Source organism: Varroa destructor, unplaced genomic scaffold (genome assembly GCF_002443255.2).
Source record: "Varroa destructor unplaced genomic scaffold, Vdes_3.0 BEIS01000004.1, whole genome shotgun sequence".
Classification (NCBI taxonomy): Eukaryota; Metazoa; Arthropoda; class Arachnida; order Mesostigmata; family Varroidae; genus Varroa; species Varroa destructor.
In genome coordinates this window covers 17,144,849-17,164,570 of record NW_019211457.1, presented here as the reverse complement: position 1 = coordinate 17,164,570, position 19,722 = coordinate 17,144,849, and the positions used below count along the sequence as shown (strand labels likewise).

Genomic DNA, 19,722 nt, shown 5'->3' with positions numbered 1-19,722 from the left:
ATAACCAAACGGAAAAAGTTCTATGCCTTCGCTTCACAAACAGGCCCATTTAGTTAAAAAGCCCCGTTGAACACATTAATCTACCCATTTATTGTATAATACTAGATCTGAATCAGCCAGTCAGTTTAAAAAAAGGCGGGAGATCTCAGCTGCGATATGTAGCACAAGGGCAGTTGGTTGACGAGGCAGTTCATGAAAGCTGTCGACGGTACTTCAAAACGACAGCGAGATATCACAACAAGACAGTAAATGAAGCTTCTATACACAAATGTTAGAATCTTTTCGTGATTCTATTTCACTTTCGGAGTTCATCGCAGCATAAGAGACGGCAAAAATTACATCAATATTCACATATACAACAACAAATACTAAGAATTATGTGATTTTGAGACACTTCCTAAGCAATCGCACAAACAGAAATTGAGTATTGCAGAAACCAAAAAGGAAAAATCGATCCAAAGCCCATTTTGATCCCCGAAAAAGCGGAATGTTAGATAAGGAAAAATGCTCGTATTATAATGATTGAATATATATTTGCTTGTATCAAAAACGTTCTCAGCGTGCCCTGCTGTAAGAGGCAGTAAGCTGAAAATGCAAATTCCGGTTAACTTTTTAAAATGTTTAACTTCGACTTTTCAAATGTTGCAGGTTAGTTTTCTAGCTTCGTTCGGCTGACGAGGACAGGCTGTTATGGTCAACCTTCAAATAGATAGTCATTGTGTGGAACGCAAGGTCGTAGGGGGTCCAGCTGCATGACAAACTATGTTTACCTGTGATCTTTTCGGATGGATATACAAATATGCTGTTTGTATCTAACAAATTTGATTCTAAATTATTGTTTGTAGCGTGAGTTACATTCAAAACGTCTAGCAGAGTATAATAGTATTCTTAAGGGGACTAATTTATCTGCGGTCCAGGGGGCGATCGGCGCCTGATGTCGCCTCAAGTATATGAAAAAGCGAAATAATGATCACATATCCAGCTTTTAATGCAACTCTAATGTTCAGATAACGTGGTGTTACTATAGAGAGCAGAGATGTTGATTAAGAAATGTTAAAGATGGCAACAGTATAAAAGTTGACGCAGCCGCACCGGAATATCTTGGATACACCTCAGGTGGTCATCCGCTTGAACCTGTCATCAACAATGAAAAGGTATTGGGGGCTAATAGTACTTGACGCGTCAAAGAAGAACCCGAAATTTTTGTAGCATATAATGCACGAAGGCATAAGTATGATACTGGCAGTAAGACTGTCTATTTTTGCATATGTAATCGATCTTATATGGCTGTTTGTAGAAGTAATGATCTTTTAACGTAGAAGTAATAACGAGGCGTTTGCCAATAAGTTACATTTTTCACTTAAAGGAAAATTCCGTGAATCGATCTTTGCGTCGAGCTGAACCGTTAATCGGACTATTCGATTGAATTTTCTGCCTAAATAATTCACGTAGACTTTGTCAGTTCTTGGCTTCTACAAATCTTTATTTTTGGCCGCCCAAAAGGGGCATAGTCCGTAATTCACAATTTCCCTCTAAATGTTGACTATTCATGAGCTAAACCATCATTATATGGATAAATGGTTTTGTGTATGTGGCATACATGTTTATATGTGTATACATATCTGTATTTGGGTATTCATAGAAACAGAGCAAACAGCGGCACATTATGGCTGAGGTTCTATATTTACTTGTCAGGCTTCTCATCGCTTTAACTAAAGTGTTTCCATCAAAATTTTATTTACATTTACTTATGTTAGTCTGTTGTCGTTATTTAATAATGAAAACAGCAGAGTCGTTGAAGGATCGGAAGTATAGTACAATATTTCCACTAAACAGTTTTTGTGGTTTTTGGCAGGCATGCATCGTAAATGAAGGTTGCTAACAGAATATTGTTAGACGTAGGTTACCATGATACGGTAACGTTAAACCAAACATAGATTTCCTTTTATATTTGCTCTCGGTTTCAATACATATTTTGGTTTAATACTTTTCTCGTCAAAAATACATGACGATCGCATTAATTTAAGACCGGTGTCGAAATTTCTCTCTTTAGACTATGTAGTACCAACAATATATGGCATACTTATGCTGGTTCATCTTAAAAATCAAAAAAAAAATCATCAAAAAAAAAAAGTGAATAATGTTATTTTATATATTGTATTTCTATATTTATCTTTTTTCTGTACTGAAGGTCACCCAGCCCACTTTTCAGAGGACACGTGACGGTAATTTGACTAACTAGTTTCACCGTCCATTATTCGCTCAGTTGATTGTACAGCATAATTTGCATAATAAAGCATTGTGCTGAAAGCTGATTAATAAACGATATCTTCATAGATCAGCAGAAAACATAAACAGGAGGTCCGACATTATGAGGTCTGAGGGTTAATCCAACTTGAAGTTCCCAAGACGACGATACAAACAGATAACGAATCGTTTTTAGCACACATCATTGTGTGCATAACCTGACTACTACACGATGAATCTATAAAAGTATATGGCATTCCTGTGGAATAATTAGATTAGATCTGATTTGAGCTTGCCGATTTTTCTCAATTGCCTACCTTTCCTTTTCTAACATTTCTGAATTTTATTTTAAGAAACCTAATATTGGGTACAAACAGTGTATCCAACATATATCCATCTGGGGTGTATGCTGTCAAACCAGACGCGCATGGCCTGGAGGGGGCCATTGGGCAGGAGATTCAGTAGAGAAAGCCGAAAACTGATTAAAGGATAAGAATGCAGAGGAGAAACACAAAGTATGAAACAGAGCCGTAGAAGGCAAATTTTCTTTACAAGGCTAAAAAAAAAAGTAAAAGTTGAAAACCGCTCGACAGCCTGGTACAGTAATCATTGTTATGGAGGTCGTCACGGCAGAGGCGCCATACCAGCTGGTTCGTCGTATCTTGATATTATTTTTCGACTTGATCAGTTGTCAATTGTGTTCGCAAGCAGACGACAGCGGCGGCCAAAACCGATTAGATCTACTTGGGTCTAAGCGTCACAATTATGGTTGGTTCTGTCTGTCATAGGGACCATTTTGTTTACTCTTCGAAGCATAATAAAGGTGTGTGCGCGAACGACCTGCCATAGCCGACCGATGAAATATGAAAGCGTGAAAATCTTTTTGTGATAATTGATTGATATTTCAGTGGTGTCATATTGAGAATGAATGTGCTGAATATATATATATATTGCATATAATAATAAGAATATTATGGTGGTGATCCATGCGAAGTAGTTTAGTTTCACGCGGAGGAAAGCATTGGATTTGGACTACTACATGTATTAGCGTACGAGGCCAGCCGCAAATCAAGTTTCTATTATATAGGTGAGTAAGTTAAACATGTCGCAAGCTATGACCAATACAAATAATGGTCGGCGTGAAAGAGATAATAACTAGTTGAGTCTTGAACTGTAAACTAATATATCTAATACATTCGCTTAGAGGAATCCGTTCGAAGAACGTAACGTATAAGACTTCGGTTGATAGACGCTTTTCTATTTACGTCGTGCCGCATATGTATGAACACTGTTGAACATTATGGTAAGAACACATCAAGAGCTGGTAGCCTCCATTCGATTATCCCATTCACAGAACGAGAACACTGTTTTTGTTTTTTACTAACTCGGCCTGCGAAAAACTGATTGTATAACTTAGTCTTTATTGGCTTCTACACTTCTCAAAATTGTATTCTTGCTGGAAACAGATTTGTTTTTATTTTTATAACAAGTAGCCACATCTTATCTGAACGGTCTGAACGGCTCAAGTACCAGATATGAAACTCGAAAGATCTATTTCAAATAAGCGCATCTTATCATCGTCAACTCAGAGCGTTCATACGTTTTATACCAGTATCAGTAGGTTTTGCTGTACGCATTAGCATAGTGCAGACGTGTCGAATACATAGCTATTTACCGCCAAATCACGCAAAGCTTAGCCGATCTACCAATGCCCGTATAATAAAGGACAGCTTTTTCGCAAAGAGTCACCTAAACCCTTTTCACGTTCACATTGCACCTGTTCTAAAACAAGTTGCTACCACTCAAATTCAAAAAGCGCGCCAACTGTGAGAAAGATACATCGAATCATAATAATATAACCGAATGGCAGTTGGTTTAAGTTGAGCGAAATGACCCCGCAGGAACTGGGAAACGTTTTACTTTTAGTTTATATTTTTTTAAGCGCTGTTTCATGTGAGAGCTTTAATGAAACGATACAACGACGCCTTGGAAAATAATGCTTCCCAAGATTTTGGCTTAGTTCTTGTACTAATACCTTTTACAAATCCCAGATAAGGCGAGCAAAATGATTTCAGTGTTCATATGATGATGTTCAAAAAGCTCTCCTATACGTTCAAAGTCAATCTAGAACCACTGACAGATCGTCCTTGCGCAAACGTCAGACAACGTTATGCACTGTTAGAGATTGAAACACTTGATTTGTCTATAAGGAATAAGCTGTACATGTGAATACTAAATGCATTTCTCGCCTGTTGAAGTACACCCTGAGCACCACTTAAATTCTGCGATATTTTCTGATCGACCAGCAAACAGACAAGTTATCCCCGACTGATCAAACTTTGCTTCGTCGTGTGTTGCGATTTACTAGCGTCAATGAGTCAAGCAAAACGAACGTCTCCTACGACAGTGTTTATCAGTATTGCTATTTAATCCCGCTAGCTATAACTGAAAGTTTAAACTGGCGACATCGTTCGGCGTCGACACGTCGCTGGGTTGACGCCCAGGGAGTAGCGACTGTCGCAGAAAAATGCGACACTGGGCAAAACAAGACTCTCTCAATTGGAATAGTGTAGGAATCGCTTCGCGCATGGCGCAGCGGTCCGATATAAAGAAGTATCTAAGGTACCCAGAGCCAAGCGGCGATTTTTGAATGAAGGTACGCGTAACCGAAGAGTGTGAATGCTAGAACATGCAAGAAGCCGAACGATGCAAAAAAATATTTAGGACCATTTATCTCAGGCTACTGAGGCTATTATTTGTAGAACGGGAAGCGGAACCTCCTCAAGCAGGCAATCGCTATGGAATGTCCTAAAAACAACTGACGTTTTCACATTTGGCTGATCAAGTCAAAAGCTTATCATTAGCTCTATACAAACTCGACCATAAAGTATAGCCCCAAACATTTTGCATAGAACCATATATTGTAAATGGCCAATGTGCGTATCACTATAATAGTTCCTTTCTTCCGTAAAAAAAATAACATTAAAGCGAAGCATCCAGTACGTAGCTGGTTTTGCCTAAAATAATACTGACTTCATATTTCAAATTTCGAAATATAGATAATCGACCATGATCGGAGTTATCGTCGTTATTTTTTTCATAGCTGTTTTTTTTTCATATGTAGCGAGTGCACAAAAACTAACTGAAGCCTATCGGTAGCTAATGAAAATTAAATGCCTTCAAAAATGCCTAAAAAATATCCTGGGAAAAAGCAAACTTCGTGTGGTCTGCCATGAACTTGTCTGACTTGTTAAACGCTCCGTATTTATAATTTGTTGAGAAGTAAAAAATAAACCGGTTAAATTCTAAATGAATACTCATATTTTGTCTACAGAAATGCTAATACAATGCAATTGCGCCAAAAAGGTCAGGCTTCGATCTGTGGGATGCTGTACTCCACCGTTGACTAGAAAGATACCTCGTGTTGCATTCGACGTAATAGCGTTGGCTCATGATCAATATGCAATTGCAGTCTGATCTACAGGTAGCTTCGCTGCCTTTAACGTATAAAGATATTAGTAAAAGCTCAAATGTAACACAGTGGAAGAGAGAGATAGTTCGATGGCAGATCTGGAGACTTTCTTATTCGGAATAATCAAATTTCGAATCTGAATCGGAACCGGTTCTGACTATCGAGAGCTAACATGGTCAGGTTTAACGAATACGTGAATTGAGTTTTGGTGAGTAACCTTAATATTATATTTCTAGTTCGTACGCTCATATATATATTCGGATATGCGGGCAATATCATCTCCTAGTCGTTGCGCTCCTAAATATAGCGTAATCTTATACCTATAATAAAGCAAAGTGTGTGTTTTCGTATAAAAAAATTGATCGTAGAAATAGTGTTTCAGTCTATTTCATAAGTTTCTCATGACAGCTTAATAGGTAACGTATTTGCCTGCAAATCTTAAGCACATCTTTAGCTCTAGTTGATAACAACAAGAAAATCAGACGTGCCTTTATCTTTTGGCGAGCATAAAATGTCAACAACCCCGTAGAAAGGCTCGCAAGCGTGGGTTGTGTGGTTTGTCCGGCTGGATGCTGTCTGTATTTCGCCTAGTTGTCTGTCACCTTCAGACAAATTAATGCGCACGTAAAGAAGGACACCCAACGGATCGAACGGTTGGCAGACAACCCTTAGCTACAACATGTCGCCATTATTGGCGTTATTATGTCTTAGAGGTCACATTTTATTGACCTGATTTTTCTTGGCAAATACTCGTGTGTACAATGAACGTAAACCACCAAGTTATGCCCGGCTTACCAGTGATCGTGTCCCATTTACCATAACAGTTTTCATATAGACAAGTCAGACTCGATTTGTTCAAATGTTTCTATATATATTCAAACAATTAATATAGCTTAGTCTATTATTTTTGGGCGGCCTAACATATTAACTATTTCCTAATAGTGAGTCCTTATTCTGTCTAGAGAGCCTGCTTTCTGACAAAAACTCGTTCCTGTTTACCGTTTCGAAAAGGCCCTCTACTCATCGCGCCGGATCCTTTTTTGTAGCAGCGGACAGCGTAACAGCCCAAGTAGGGGGAGTTTCTCTGAGAAAAAAAGCAGTTCCGGACCGCCAAAATACGCCTTTCAGAACACCATCGATTTTAGCCTTTTCCAACAACAGCAACATCAGTAATAGAATCTGAGCTGGTCATAGGGTTCAACGACCATTCATATAGAAAAGCGAATCAATCACCTCTCTACAGGGCGGCACACAAGGGCAAAATGAATAGAAGTCTTATGAAAGCCTCAATCGTTCTTGTAGAACGAGGGCACCACCAAGTTGCTGAATAGGGATCCATAACATGTCCGGTTGATTTATGAAAGTCTATATACGCATGCACATACACAGATCATGGTGTTAGTCCCCATACCCATTATTAGTTTTGATACAGTTGTCGTTGCTACGAAAAGTTACTCCTCCTTCTTTATTAGGTTAACCTATGTGGCTGATCTTCGGAGAGAGCTAGATGAGACATAAGGTTGACACACACACGTACTATCATATTCATGTACCTTATAATGATTTTTAGGGTAAAAATACACGCATCAATGGGAACGACTGAAGCTCTCATTATGCACTGTGTACAATAATTATCGAGACATATATTTATGACCACTAAATATTTAATAGAATAGCTATGTTACTTGTAAACTACGGGCTTAATTTTATAACGACATAATAACACAAAATTTTCATATACATTTTGAACAGACCGATTGGGTGATTGTCGAAAAAAGGCATATAGCGACGTGAACGGATCGGTTTTTATCCGGGATACGCTTCTAAAGTTTCCAGAATTAGATGCACAGTAATAGCAGAAATTCATACGGACTGTGGATACTGGCTATTTTATTTTTAAATTATATACAGGAAAAAGCTGCCCAGAAACGAAATGTAGCAATGCAATATGCAATATGAATGCTTCGTGAATCACGCCATTCTATTACTCAATACGATTAACCTGTATTCTTACACAGACTGGATTCACGCGAGACCAAATACATATACCACACAGTGAATAGGTAAACGACTAGTAAAGTTTATTTTATTCAACCACTAAAGTTACAGAACTCCAGTTGTGAATAGACAAAATGACAATTTAGTTGATTTGAACTTGAAGTGGGACAAAAGTAGACGCTGTCATTGTTACTGAAACGTTTCCGTCACTCATTTGCTGCGGCCATTGTTGACAAAGGGCGTAACAAGAAATCATAAACAAGGATGGCCATAATGTAAGTTAAGATGTTACACTTCTTTCTGTTTTTGTCAGTCTGTATAACAAGACTCGTTTCTATTTGTACGATCGCAGTTCTATTACTGTAGAACCTAAGGAAGCGCTTAATGTATTGTCGAATTATGTGTAACAGCTCTATTAAATTTTTCACCAAGTTAAACTTTGATACGAACTTATGTTTACCTGAGTTCGAATTGATATTCGTTCCTAACTGTCTTGAAGGTGGGCTCCATGAAATAATCCAACTGATTCCCCGTTCGCATGTTTACCAACATGGGTTGCTTGATCACCGGGCCAAAGCGTGATGTTCACACCCAGTCTGGGTTTCGTCTTTAGAACGCCTCAACCCACGCAGAGTTTTAGACAGCTGACCTCTCATCTTTTGTTTGCACGATCGACTGGCCAAATCACGAGAAAGCTTTACGGAAAACAAAAGAAGGCCCACTCAACAGAACAGTTAGTCCTCTTCGTCTAAGTAGAAACATTTTTCTAAAGGATACTGGTACGCAATTTAATGAAAAATCCTCAAAAAGGCATAACAAATTGTTGTTAAGTGCTGTACTCGTCTACGATTCTAGAATATTCTTATTCCAGTATAAGATTACTGTTTGCGATTGAGGCTACATAAAAATTTGAAACTATTTCTATCGTGCTGTGCTGTGTAACTATCAGAAAGATCATCTCAATGATGGACTTACCTACCTGACACCGAATCAAATTGAAATGAAAGTATTCATTTTATAATTTATCCAGTCTACACTTATGGAAGCACAAGGGAAAATAATTGGCCCGGTTGCAGTAACAGCTGATCCAAGTGTCACCCAACTGGCACATCACAGCCCAGTATTCTCTTAGCTCGATAGTTTCTTGAGACCCATTTTTGGACCCATAACTTATTTTTATTGCCCTATAAATGGAAGATTTGCAAGTAGTTCTATGTAAAATAAGTTTTTTGTTAGTATTCAACACATAGACAATATTATCGACAAAGTTGCCATATTAAACGCTGGTTAACCGCTCACACGGGACAAACCGCTATATGAAGACGATTATTCAACGGCTGGGAGCTCATTCCCTACAGTCGGATGTTAACTATACGTGCTGAGCTATCAAAGATCTTTCATAGGACAGTAGGAAAAGAAGATGTTTATGCGACTTCACTAACGTTAACCATATGTATGTATGTATGTATATATATGCATATAGAAAATGTTTGACTTTCTAAATTTGCGGTCTGTATTTGATGATATATTGTTCGCGCGGTTGCAGCTGACCACAGCATGCTACAATTGCAGATATCTTCACGCCTCTTGAGAAGACGTTCAGATCAATGTGTTTCGTTAAAGCTTCAATGTGGCAGTGGCTGGTAAAGATACGGCACTTTGACATTAAATCCGGGGCTTCACTAGCTTGAATCATCTAATACGCAAATGTGTGTTTATACATAACATCAAACATAATTCACACTAAAACACGTCATATTTGCGCGTACAGATGTTTCTGCCGCTTCTATTTTTGTTCAAACTATATACGTTCAACAACAATTATATTTATAGTAGATTGTGAACGAAAAAGGTGCGTCCAGTATAGATGGGCCAGCGGCTATATAAATTAGTTTTATATATATATATATATATAGAGCAAGCTTTAGCGATTACTGTTAATTATGTCACATAGTGGCAGCAGGCACGTCATTATATTATATATAGGTTTACCAAACATTAGTAAATCTGCCGCTACATATAAGAAAGTATACTAGCATTCCGTATTCAGAATATCTGAATCTTAGATAGAGTTAATAAAAGTATCCGTCTCAAGGAAAAACGAAAGCGATTATCGCAGATTTTTTTTTTGAGAAAAGGTTAAGTATAGTATGCCTTAAAATTCTAGTTGTTACCTATCGTACTATGATTAGAGTCTTAATATAAACCTTCCATTTATGTGGGGCTAATTAATAAGATTAGTGGAACGCATATAACATATGAAATGTCAATAAAAAGATAAATGCAGTAAAGCAAGGGTTGATCTAGATAATAGTATAATTTCTATTGAAACAACCGTGTACCAGCGCTTTCTTCAAATTTTCTCTAATGCAGATATTTTTATTTCGTCATTCGAACTGGATTTGCTTCTCTATCCCTTCGTCTCTCCGCGTTGTGATACATACAACGACGGCCTGGTCCCCGACTGTAAAAACACGTTCATTCTTCCATACCCCTTGGCTATCTTATTTCTAACGAAAATCTTGACCTTCACGTAAACACCCATACTACAATGGCTTCGCTACTATCCATGAATATATATGAATCACATCAAAATGATATATCGGCCAATGCGTTGTTGTTGTAATAACCCATTATCTTACAACGTATATCAATTGTTGTGCTTGAAACCTATGACGAACGATACACTTGTCGCCGAACGATGTCCGGTTCCGCACTCTACCAATAAATTTCCATCATATACGTTTAAGCAATAAAATGATGAACTTAATCCCAGCATCAAAATCGAAATCAAAAAAAAAGCACCTCTACTTTTCGGAACTAATGCAAAAGCACCAAATATTTTCTAACACGACCTTACCCATTGTCTGACAATTCTATATCTGATGTTTCTTCTATGTATGATGCTTTTTACTCAAACTGACTGTTTCTACAGACAAAATCGCTTCTTATATTCACAACATCTGATTTGTCGCGCGGTTGGTACTTAAGTGTCATGCCCTCTGATGTTTGTGCCCTGACCTGTATGTGATATACATATATATACATCATTTCCATTTGGTCGTTTGCTTCGCCGCAATCTAGCCCCTGATATCATACATGGCTCTCACGGCGAGGAGATCTCCGGTGTCCCCAACGCCTTCGGTGTCTTCGTAGAATATAGCACTCATGAGTCATCACTGCGGCATAAATCAGCGTCGTCAGCAGCATCAAGTGGCGCCTGTAAACGACACAGCGCAACGCACTCGGGGGCACAACCCAGGAGAAGATTCGCCGATAACTGAGGTTCAATCGCCGCGGTCAGTGAGAGTCAACAGGCAATTCTTGCTACCGAGGCGGCTGTACCTTTACGGATTGATGGACTTCTACCGGGCCACTGAAGAACTACAAGAAGAGTTTAAGACAGCGAACTGCGATGGCATCGAGGAAGATCGCGACACGCTTAACATATCAACGGAGCAAATGCGCGAACCCTATTTCAAGGCAAGATATATAGTAGCAGACAGACTGAGGCTGTATAGGGAGGTGTGATTATGGTGAACGCTATTTGCTGTTATGGAAAACACGTAAAAGTAGAATATCAGCGTTGCCTGCTAATTGCTAAGGACACACGATCTTAGAAGATCATTGGATTATGGCTGCGCAATGGAAATTGTCTATTTTAAAGAGGATATGGTGTCATCATCCGTGAACCGTGAACTGACCTTGGATGAAAGAATACAAGCTATCAGTGAACACTTTTTTGGCATAGATGCATGCTTCGTATCCGCGTTAAGTTTCGCCAGTTTGAGTCTTAATGGACAACCTTTAGCTGCATCTGAGATGAGCCCTGTACAGCCATGTTCATACGTTGCTTCAAGCGAGTTCCGATCAGGAATTGCATGCGTCTGAGTTAAGCTATGCATGCACATTCGATTGCTTGTAGTTGATTTGCGCTTCTATTTTTCAGGACAGCAAAGCCATCAGCTACTATTTGTATTTGGTCGTGTAGTCATTTGTTGAGTACGCTCGCAATAATATTAAGCTTCGATTTGCAAGGCGAACGAAACAGATCGTTCGACAAACATCTCAATAATCAACTGTTTATAGCAGGCGGAAAAAGATACAACCAGAAGTCAATGGATTCAAGGCTGAGCAAGAATTTATGACAGTATATTGATTAACTTGAAAGTAAATATTGTCGGGTTTTTGCGCTCGTACTTCTAGGTAACTTCAGCCTAGTCGATAATAACGATCAAGTTAGCGTTATCGCAAGGTAACAGTTTTGAACAACTACTATAAAGTTTACTGAGCCGGAAGCGCAAGTTACCATGTTACCGTTTATGAATGTATAAACTTGATGTTTGAGTACGTGAACTAAAATTGCCGCCGATGTCCAGTTGCAGAAATTCCTGATGCGGATAGCAATAAATTATACCCAATCAAGACCTCAGACTGCTTAAGTTCAGCAGCCGTTGCAATTATTATCAGGGATTGTGTGCAATATTTATTTTAAACAAAATAATAATTAATTACGCTCAGCCTTCCCGTTTTTGGTCAGGTAAATAATTCAAGGCAATTGTATCGCCTCACCGCGACTGGCAGGTATACGTTTTCGGGGGCGGGTCGCACTCGTAGTGAATTAGGACGTCGTTCCTACAAAAGCCCAGCAAATAAGGAACTACTTCTTCGGTGTTCTAGCAATCTTTACTTAACCTTTTTCTAAGATACTTACAAGCAAGACTTTAGGGTATGGCACAATTGTGAAAGCCTTTCCGAAGTTCTTTAGCACTAAGATTGGAAAGAATGCTCGAAAATCAACCTGATTTAGTTCCCCCATTGTTACTGCTACCAGAAATGTAAATCGAATAGCAATTATTGTTGTTAAGATGGAACTTAGACCGAAATCGACTTATATCGAAAGAAGCTCGCAAAAATATATAACAAATCACCCTCACCCTGTTTTCACACCCTGTTTATTAAGTATTTTGCAATTTCCAGCGCATCTCAATGGTCAGCATACGGGCTCTTTGCGTGGACTCGCTTGGTTCCTTTAAAAACAAATGTCTTTGGACGCCCAATTGGGCCTCAGAAATGATACCTGTCTGAATTGTGTACCGTTTTGGATAAATTGTTCATCTAAAGGTATTCAATTTCCAAATATTTTCAAGTCTAGGGGAGCTTAGTAAGTGTCGTGAACCGGGAGCTTCCGAAAAAAGAAACGGGGTTCAGCTAAGGTAAGCCCATGGGCAGAGTGCTCAATAGGCTAACGACAAAAACCAGGCAATCCAATTGTTTCTAGAAGGATCCATATAAAATGGAAGACAGTTACTTTCAAAACCGGGCCTGAGCACTATAATCGTTGCAGTCGGTTGAATCCAGCTCGGAACTTTTGTCGGTAAGGGCGTGCTGCCGTAACTGAAGATCGTGATATGACATGAATTAGAATTACATAGTTTTACTTTCATTCATAATGAGTTAATAAAGGCGATTCGTAGTATATAATAAGATAAAATCGATATTAATAAAGAATGTGGTGAAGTGCTTAAAACAGACACAGAGACATGATTTCTATGTTTTTGTAATGCTTCCACAGTGCGACGATCGCTTACTCCTGGCACGTACATACCGCCGGATCGTACACTTGCCTACCTGTCCTGTAGTCATTTTGGGGTGTCTAATTAGAAATTATTGATTAAAAATATTTACTTGTCACATTCGTAGCCCTGGTGTTGTAATTCGTATGTGTTCCACTTCTAAATATTGAAAGTGTCCCCGGTGTGCACTACAGACCCAGAGCTATTTCTACCTTTTGTGTCATATCATAGAGGATGAAAATACTTCAAATGAAGATCATCAATAACGAAGTCGTACGACAAGCGCAATAAAAATAATGCGGCTTGTAGGTGTTATAGTATATTCGTGTTTATTTAACCTGTAGTTTCTTGTCCCATCGAAGTTTTTCTACTCACGTAAATATCACAAACACAAAGAATTTTTATACGCTATATATTGAGTTGAGCATTGATAATCTCTGTTTAATGGTGAGGTTACAAAGGATCCTCACTTTTCGGCCTCGATGTCACATGACGTCGGAACGCCGTTATCGTTTTCGATTTCCTAGATGCCGCTTCTTAATGTCTACTAATGTTATTATATTGAATCAATATAAGCCGCCAGTCATTTCGAGGGTTATTGACTAGCAAGTATCTGCTTACGTGAAATATCTGCACGGTACGCCAGACTACGTTCACAAATGTTTGTGCCATTAGCGGGTCCAATCTTTTAACGATACTACAGTGCGTACGTATTTGTTATACTATTATATTGTTTTAGTACAAGGTCTTATTTATGCTTGAGGTTCAAGGTCCTCCTAGCTGATGTACGGGTATCGAATCTTCGTCGCGCTTCAAGAAAGGCGACCGCCAAGAAGGATGTAGCTATTTCGAACTATGCACAACGTCAACTAAGAGTGACGACAACGTGAATACTAACTGATAAACTAGCCATCAACTACACCATTGGCAGCTTTAAAACCAGTAGTCCGGAATATCGATAAACACCCATCTGTACAAATTGCAGTCACAATGTTTGGGATCCATCATTCAAGTGAACACACACTTATACATGAAAAACATCTGTGCTACTATGTTATTTTCAGTCAGTTATGTAGAATACCGGGGGCACAATTAGGAGAACATCTCTGTGGCGTTAAACAAAATCAAAACTCGAATGTCCAATGTAGCTATAGCGATAGAGTAAGCCGTGATCTACAAATGCACATGTTCAAAACAAACCCTGCGTAGTTTAACGGCTTGACTATGAAGCTCTTTATAGCTACTTTTCGATTACCAGCATTGCCGTTTGACTATAAGTGAAGTAAGTTAACTGAGTGCGAAATTAGAAAAAAAAAAAAAAAATGAGTTTTTACCTCGGGGCGCAGCGAACCGTATAGCCTATAATCTGCCGCCTTTCCCAATGCATATATAAACATTGATGAACAAACTGAAATAACTACAAAGGCTTTATGCTCTTATGGTTATAAAACGAAAACCGTTTTCAGAAATTTGCGTACAATCACTGGCTATCGGTGCTTAGGGCTGTAACGTGACTTCTGTTTTGTTGTGTTTCTTCAATTGGGGCTTGAGTAATATGCTATTGTATCGCCCGCTCTTCGACATCCCCGTTTTTGTATTGCTACGTTGCCACGTCTATCTACTGTTATTATTTAGCAGTCATATAGGGTGAGCTCAAATGAATAGTCTATATGCATCCCATCGGATTCTGGCAGAGTCGTGACATCAGACAGAGTCGAGTTTAACATGATTTTAAATAGCCCTACTGGATAAAATGCACGGTCATGTTGTGTCATAGAATATGTTTTAGTAAATTTAGTTCGCATGTCGAGGATAAAGGTCAACACTTTGGCTTCGGCTGCAGTGAAGTTATCGTTTTCGATGACTCTCACTGATTATCATACACAGCGGAATATGCTATTACCCTATCCAACACGACAATGATGAATTCATTGGAGACTCGATTTCTTGTGCCTTTGCTACGCGTAGTTACTGATACAGCAGCGAAGATATACTGGCCACAATGCTCTGTGAAAAATCTGTACCGCGTTCCGCATCAGAGACATTATAAACAATGGGAATTACTATGTTTTTATGACCGTATGTAATTGTTACCTGATTTTTCGCAGGTTGTAGCAGTGTGTACCAGTATAAGTAGCAACAAGTCCCCTGAACGCGATGGCGGAGACCATATTTGCGCGGGAATGGCTTGTCAAATACTGAACACTGCAGCCATGGTTACGACTGCCGATTATCTACATTGATCAGATGAGTTGTTTACGGAATGGCTTTTGGCAGGAAGGACTGTAATTCTTTTTTATTGATAAAATTCTCGGCCTACAATGTAAGCGGCATCGCAAGTCAGATCTACTAAGAAGGGATTAGAGATCGGTAGTCGTGTCTTGCATTACTTGTGCACTGTATACTGTGTCTCATAGTACCTGAACCATTGTGACTGTGCATAAGTTAGCCGAAATGGTTACATTCACAAATGTACAGATCTGTGCTGCTATTTTAGAAACTTGAACTTCGCGCAATATCGAGTATAGAAACGATATTGGCGCACATTGGAACTGTAGAACTTTTGCACTGGCTTCCCCAATTCAATGCATTTATTTATTTAACTTAGATTCACTTCTTTGCTCGTTACCGTTTTCTAAAAACAGTAACATTTTACTGAGATTCGCCAGTATAAACAACAAACGCCACACGACAAGGCAAAACCACATAAATGAAGCGATATTATGCAGGATATACACGACTTGGCTTAACTATCGAAATTGAATAATCTTACGTAAGACGTCAATTTGTTAGCAGATATTTACGATATAGTATTTAAGTCCGTCGAGTGGTACCGATTTTTTCGAAAATTTCAAACGTGTCTAGGTATCGTTTAGTGGAACGTTTGAGCTACTTGTAGACGCGCGAGTTGTTTGACTCAACTGTATCATCCAAACGTACGATGGCTACTAATAGGCAACAATTTGAAAACACTGTTCAACATAGTAAAAGGAATGGAAATAAGGTGGAAAAAGCATTGTCTTCACGCTGCTGGCTCCTGCTGTGAGCCAGTTTCCCTGTTTAGAATGTCGAGATGGCATAATATCACCATGATCCACCATGAGCGAACCTATACTATTGTGTATTTGTTAGTAGTCCTGGCAAAACTACACATAACAAACGTCTCAGCCGCACTCGTATCATATGTCGACGGTTGAACGTCGGCCTGCCAATCTGAAGTCTAATAGATTGATCTGGCCAGAGTCGCCGTCGGCGGCGCTGCTACTAAATTTACTTCGTTTGATTTGCTCTAGGGGTCCATCGTAGAACGGGGTGGTGCACATGAGCTCACCAACTCAAAAGTCTTCGTCACTTCATTGAAGAAATCAATGTACGAATAAACAACCGTTGTATCGACGAGGGGGTATCAACAATCTTGTAACTGAGTGACTGGTGAAAATCTGATAGCTAAAAAAGGACCACCTGCTAGATAATGATGGGGATTGCGTAATAAACTATAGAAAAAAATGCTAGTGAGATTACAATGCAGAAACCAAAAGGGAAGTGATTCTGTTTCATTTCTGGATTACGGATTTACGTTTATTTGGTTCCATTTTTTTATCAGTAGCAAGGAACCGTCTTTATGCATAAGGTAGAATGAGACGTGCATGTTTTGGTCTGACAATTTCTCATACATGTCCTACACGCTTAGGCGTATTTTAAACTTCTACTAACTAAACTGGTCACCGTTAATTCGGTGTTTTTATTTTCCTTATATGTTTGTCATATCTTGGATCTCCAAACTTGCTAAACAGCGCATTTAAGATGCTTAAGCGGCCGAAGCTTTTTGTCTCACTGCCTTGACGGTCGGCAGCTCTGAATATAATCTCCGGGATCCCAGATCCTCTTGTAGGCGATACGCAAACATGTACTGTTTGACTAAAAATTGTCGTTCGTTAAACATTGTACTAGTGGGCCAGTAAAGTATACAGGCAACATAGTGTAACAATAAGCAAAATACTACAAACTTACAATGTTAGCATTTTTTCCTTATGGCAATCGCTTTTACCTTCTGGATCGATGTGGTTTTCGTTATTCTGTAAATAATTTAATAATTTATGTAGCGTATTGTCAACGAGCACCAGGATGGTATGACTTGCAATAAAAAAAAAATACCTGCTGGAAATCATGATCAATTTGCAATTGACTTAACACAACAACCTGCCACATACATATGAAAATGCTATTTTTTTGCTTGCTGCACTTAGATAAACGGTAAAGAAATAGTAAAAGTTATAATATAACTTACGCAAAGTCCAACGTCAGCGTCCGATAGACTTTCCTGTGAGTTTATCGAACGCATGTTGAAACTGCATCGTTCTGTAAATAATAGCAAAAATAACGACAATTATGTTTGTTTCTGAGTTACAAAAATTGTATTTGCAACACGGAAAATAGAACGCGTCTATTTTACTTTCTTATAACCATAACTTTGCGATGATCTTAGATCTTGATTAACTTACATGAAGTTACACCTGATCATATGTTTCACATCAGATGCAATTTCTTTTATGCAGTGCACTACACCTGTACTTGAAGTGGAACACATTTTCGGTAGAAACTGCTTCCTTAGCAAAATGCCTACATTAGTTCATCTCAAGCTAGAAAAAAGCAATGCAAAGATCGAATTGACCGAATTGGTTTATTTTTAAGAAGTGCTTTGTCTACTAAGATTGCCTCGATAGCAAATGAGGCTTCTTTGCTGCTAATAAATTTATTGTATATGAGTTTTTGTGAAAAAAAAACAGCGAAAATATGGACCAAACAACTTTGCCACCTAAATTCGAATTGGGATGAGCACGTACGTCCGTACGTACGTAAAGTTAGATTGCTATAAAGTATTTAATAATACAACTTCGAATTGCTCGGCAGTTTACCTAATTGAATATTTTATAATTATCTATCGGAAATTTGGTCAAATAGTATTAGAGCGATCATTAGCCAATGCTTCTAGAAAATTTGTTATAAGAAATATTCAATTATGAAGCTTCTCAACCAGCTGACAATGGACAAAAAATAAATGTTGACCCAGTGAACGCATTTCTGGCTAAAGAGACATACGTTAATATTTTAACTATCAAACTTACACTATTATAGGTACAAAATGAATTCCAAGGTATCAGTTTATTCCTTATTATCAATAAGTGTTATCGAAAAACTCAAAGGTCAAATGGCAAAAATCACGCTGCTATGCAAAGTAATTCGTGCAGAATTTTTTTTGGTTATTGAAGTGTTGTCAATTAACACACCCTCGCATTTACGGTTGACTTTCTGGGAGTGAATCGAAACGCGTCGCACGAAGTTATGACAGCAGGTCTGACCAATATGTCGACTTACACCCACGCCTGATAATAAATCAACAATCATAGCTCATACATATTGAAGTTAAAATTCAACCTAACGGACACACATTACGTGTTCACTCTTTTGCCACCACTCTTGCAACACAATAAAATCTAAATTACCCTACAACAACTAAATTCAAATAGTACTCCATTCATCTATTTAAATACGTTAGACGTTTAAGTCGAGTATCGCCGTTAGACATTGCTCCGAAGTGCTGCCCCGGCACAAAAGACGTCAGTGTTTAGCTTCGAACTTAGACCACCTGTCTGTAGGTTGTTATTGTGGGCTTTACAAACCAAACACGGTACTCTGTATCATAGTGTGAGCTTGTATCCCATCTAGCTTTATTCTATTAGCTACAGAAAGACAAGATCTAGAAGTTGGAAGCCATCACATTTGTTTCAGTCGCAATTAGACCACTGGTGATATAGTCACATATAATGGGTTCCAATATCTAAAAATGGCTGCAATTCACACTGTTGTTTTCTACCTGAAAAATAGAATTGTCCGTATTTTTCCACCTAGCCTTTCCGTCCATTATAGACAAGGTAGTACGTCTATTAAAAGAATCTCTATTATACTTCGTTTCTGAATCTGCGTAAAAATAAAAATCTATCTGAGTATTTATTAGAAATGTCATTCGTGGCAGTCATTTATATTCAGTGTAATTACCACCCATCATGACCATGTCTTTGCTTCGAGACCTCGACCATGAACAAAGTATTTTAAATATTATTTTTTCTCTGATTCGCAAGTAACCTTTTTACTAGTAACAGCGCGTTGAGCGATATTGGTAAACGTAAACTCGCTAAAGCGTTGCTCAAATGTGTAAATAAATTTAAAAAGCGCGAAAAAAAAACTTTTAAGGACCGTCCGTTGGGGCTCTCATGAACGGCCTAATTGATCACTAATACTCCCCTATTGAAAACAACCGTTGACTTCTGTTCCAAAAAATAGTTTTTGCTTGGTGCCGGCAATAGCGGATAAAGGCATATTCTTTACCACAAATAATGCGCTAAGGTATCATCCAATTTAAATGCACCA

At 38.5% G+C, this 19,722-nt stretch overlaps 2 protein-coding genes across 9 annotated transcripts in view; one reads left to right on the top strand and one right to left on the bottom strand.

Moving 5' to 3' along the window:
• Window positions 1-19,722, top strand: part of Myo61F (unconventional myosin 61F) — a 74,424-nt gene that overhangs the window by 33,095 nt on the left and 21,607 nt on the right. Inside the window, exons 1-2 of one of the 7 annotated variants that reach the window (XM_086985979.1) lie at window positions 3,024-3,070; window positions 3,245-3,334. The exons of 2 other annotated variants lie outside the window; for them this stretch is intronic. Coding sequence is in view for 3 of the 5 variants with exons in the window: in XM_086985975.1 (XP_086842101.1) it covers window positions 10,886-11,200 (315 nt within the window). In the remaining 2 variants the exon portion in view is untranslated. Of the gene's footprint in view, window positions 1-3,023; window positions 3,071-3,111; window positions 3,335-10,801; window positions 11,201-19,722 lie in introns of those variants that run through there. 4 more of the 7 variants (XM_086985976.1, XM_086985978.1, XM_086985975.1 and 1 more) reach the window with 4 other exon arrangements.
• Window positions 16,784-19,382, bottom strand: LOC111248591 (uncharacterized). 2 transcript variants are annotated; one of them, XM_022801157.2, is made up of 5 exons: window positions 18,975-19,382; window positions 18,582-18,677; window positions 17,582-17,652; window positions 17,305-17,369; window positions 16,784-17,211 (listed from the first exon to the last, which is right to left on the bottom strand). In XM_022801157.2, the coding sequence occupies exons 1-5, from the start codon at window positions 18,994-18,996 to the stop codon at window positions 17,022-17,024; spliced, it is 444 nt and encodes a 147-aa protein (XP_022656892.2). In that variant the 5' UTR covers window positions 18,997-19,382; the 3' UTR covers window positions 16,784-17,021. The 2 variants fall into 2 exon arrangements, with proteins under 2 accessions (XP_022656892.2, XP_022656894.1); XM_022801159.2 differs by having other exon boundaries at window positions 17,342-17,369; window positions 18,582-19,382.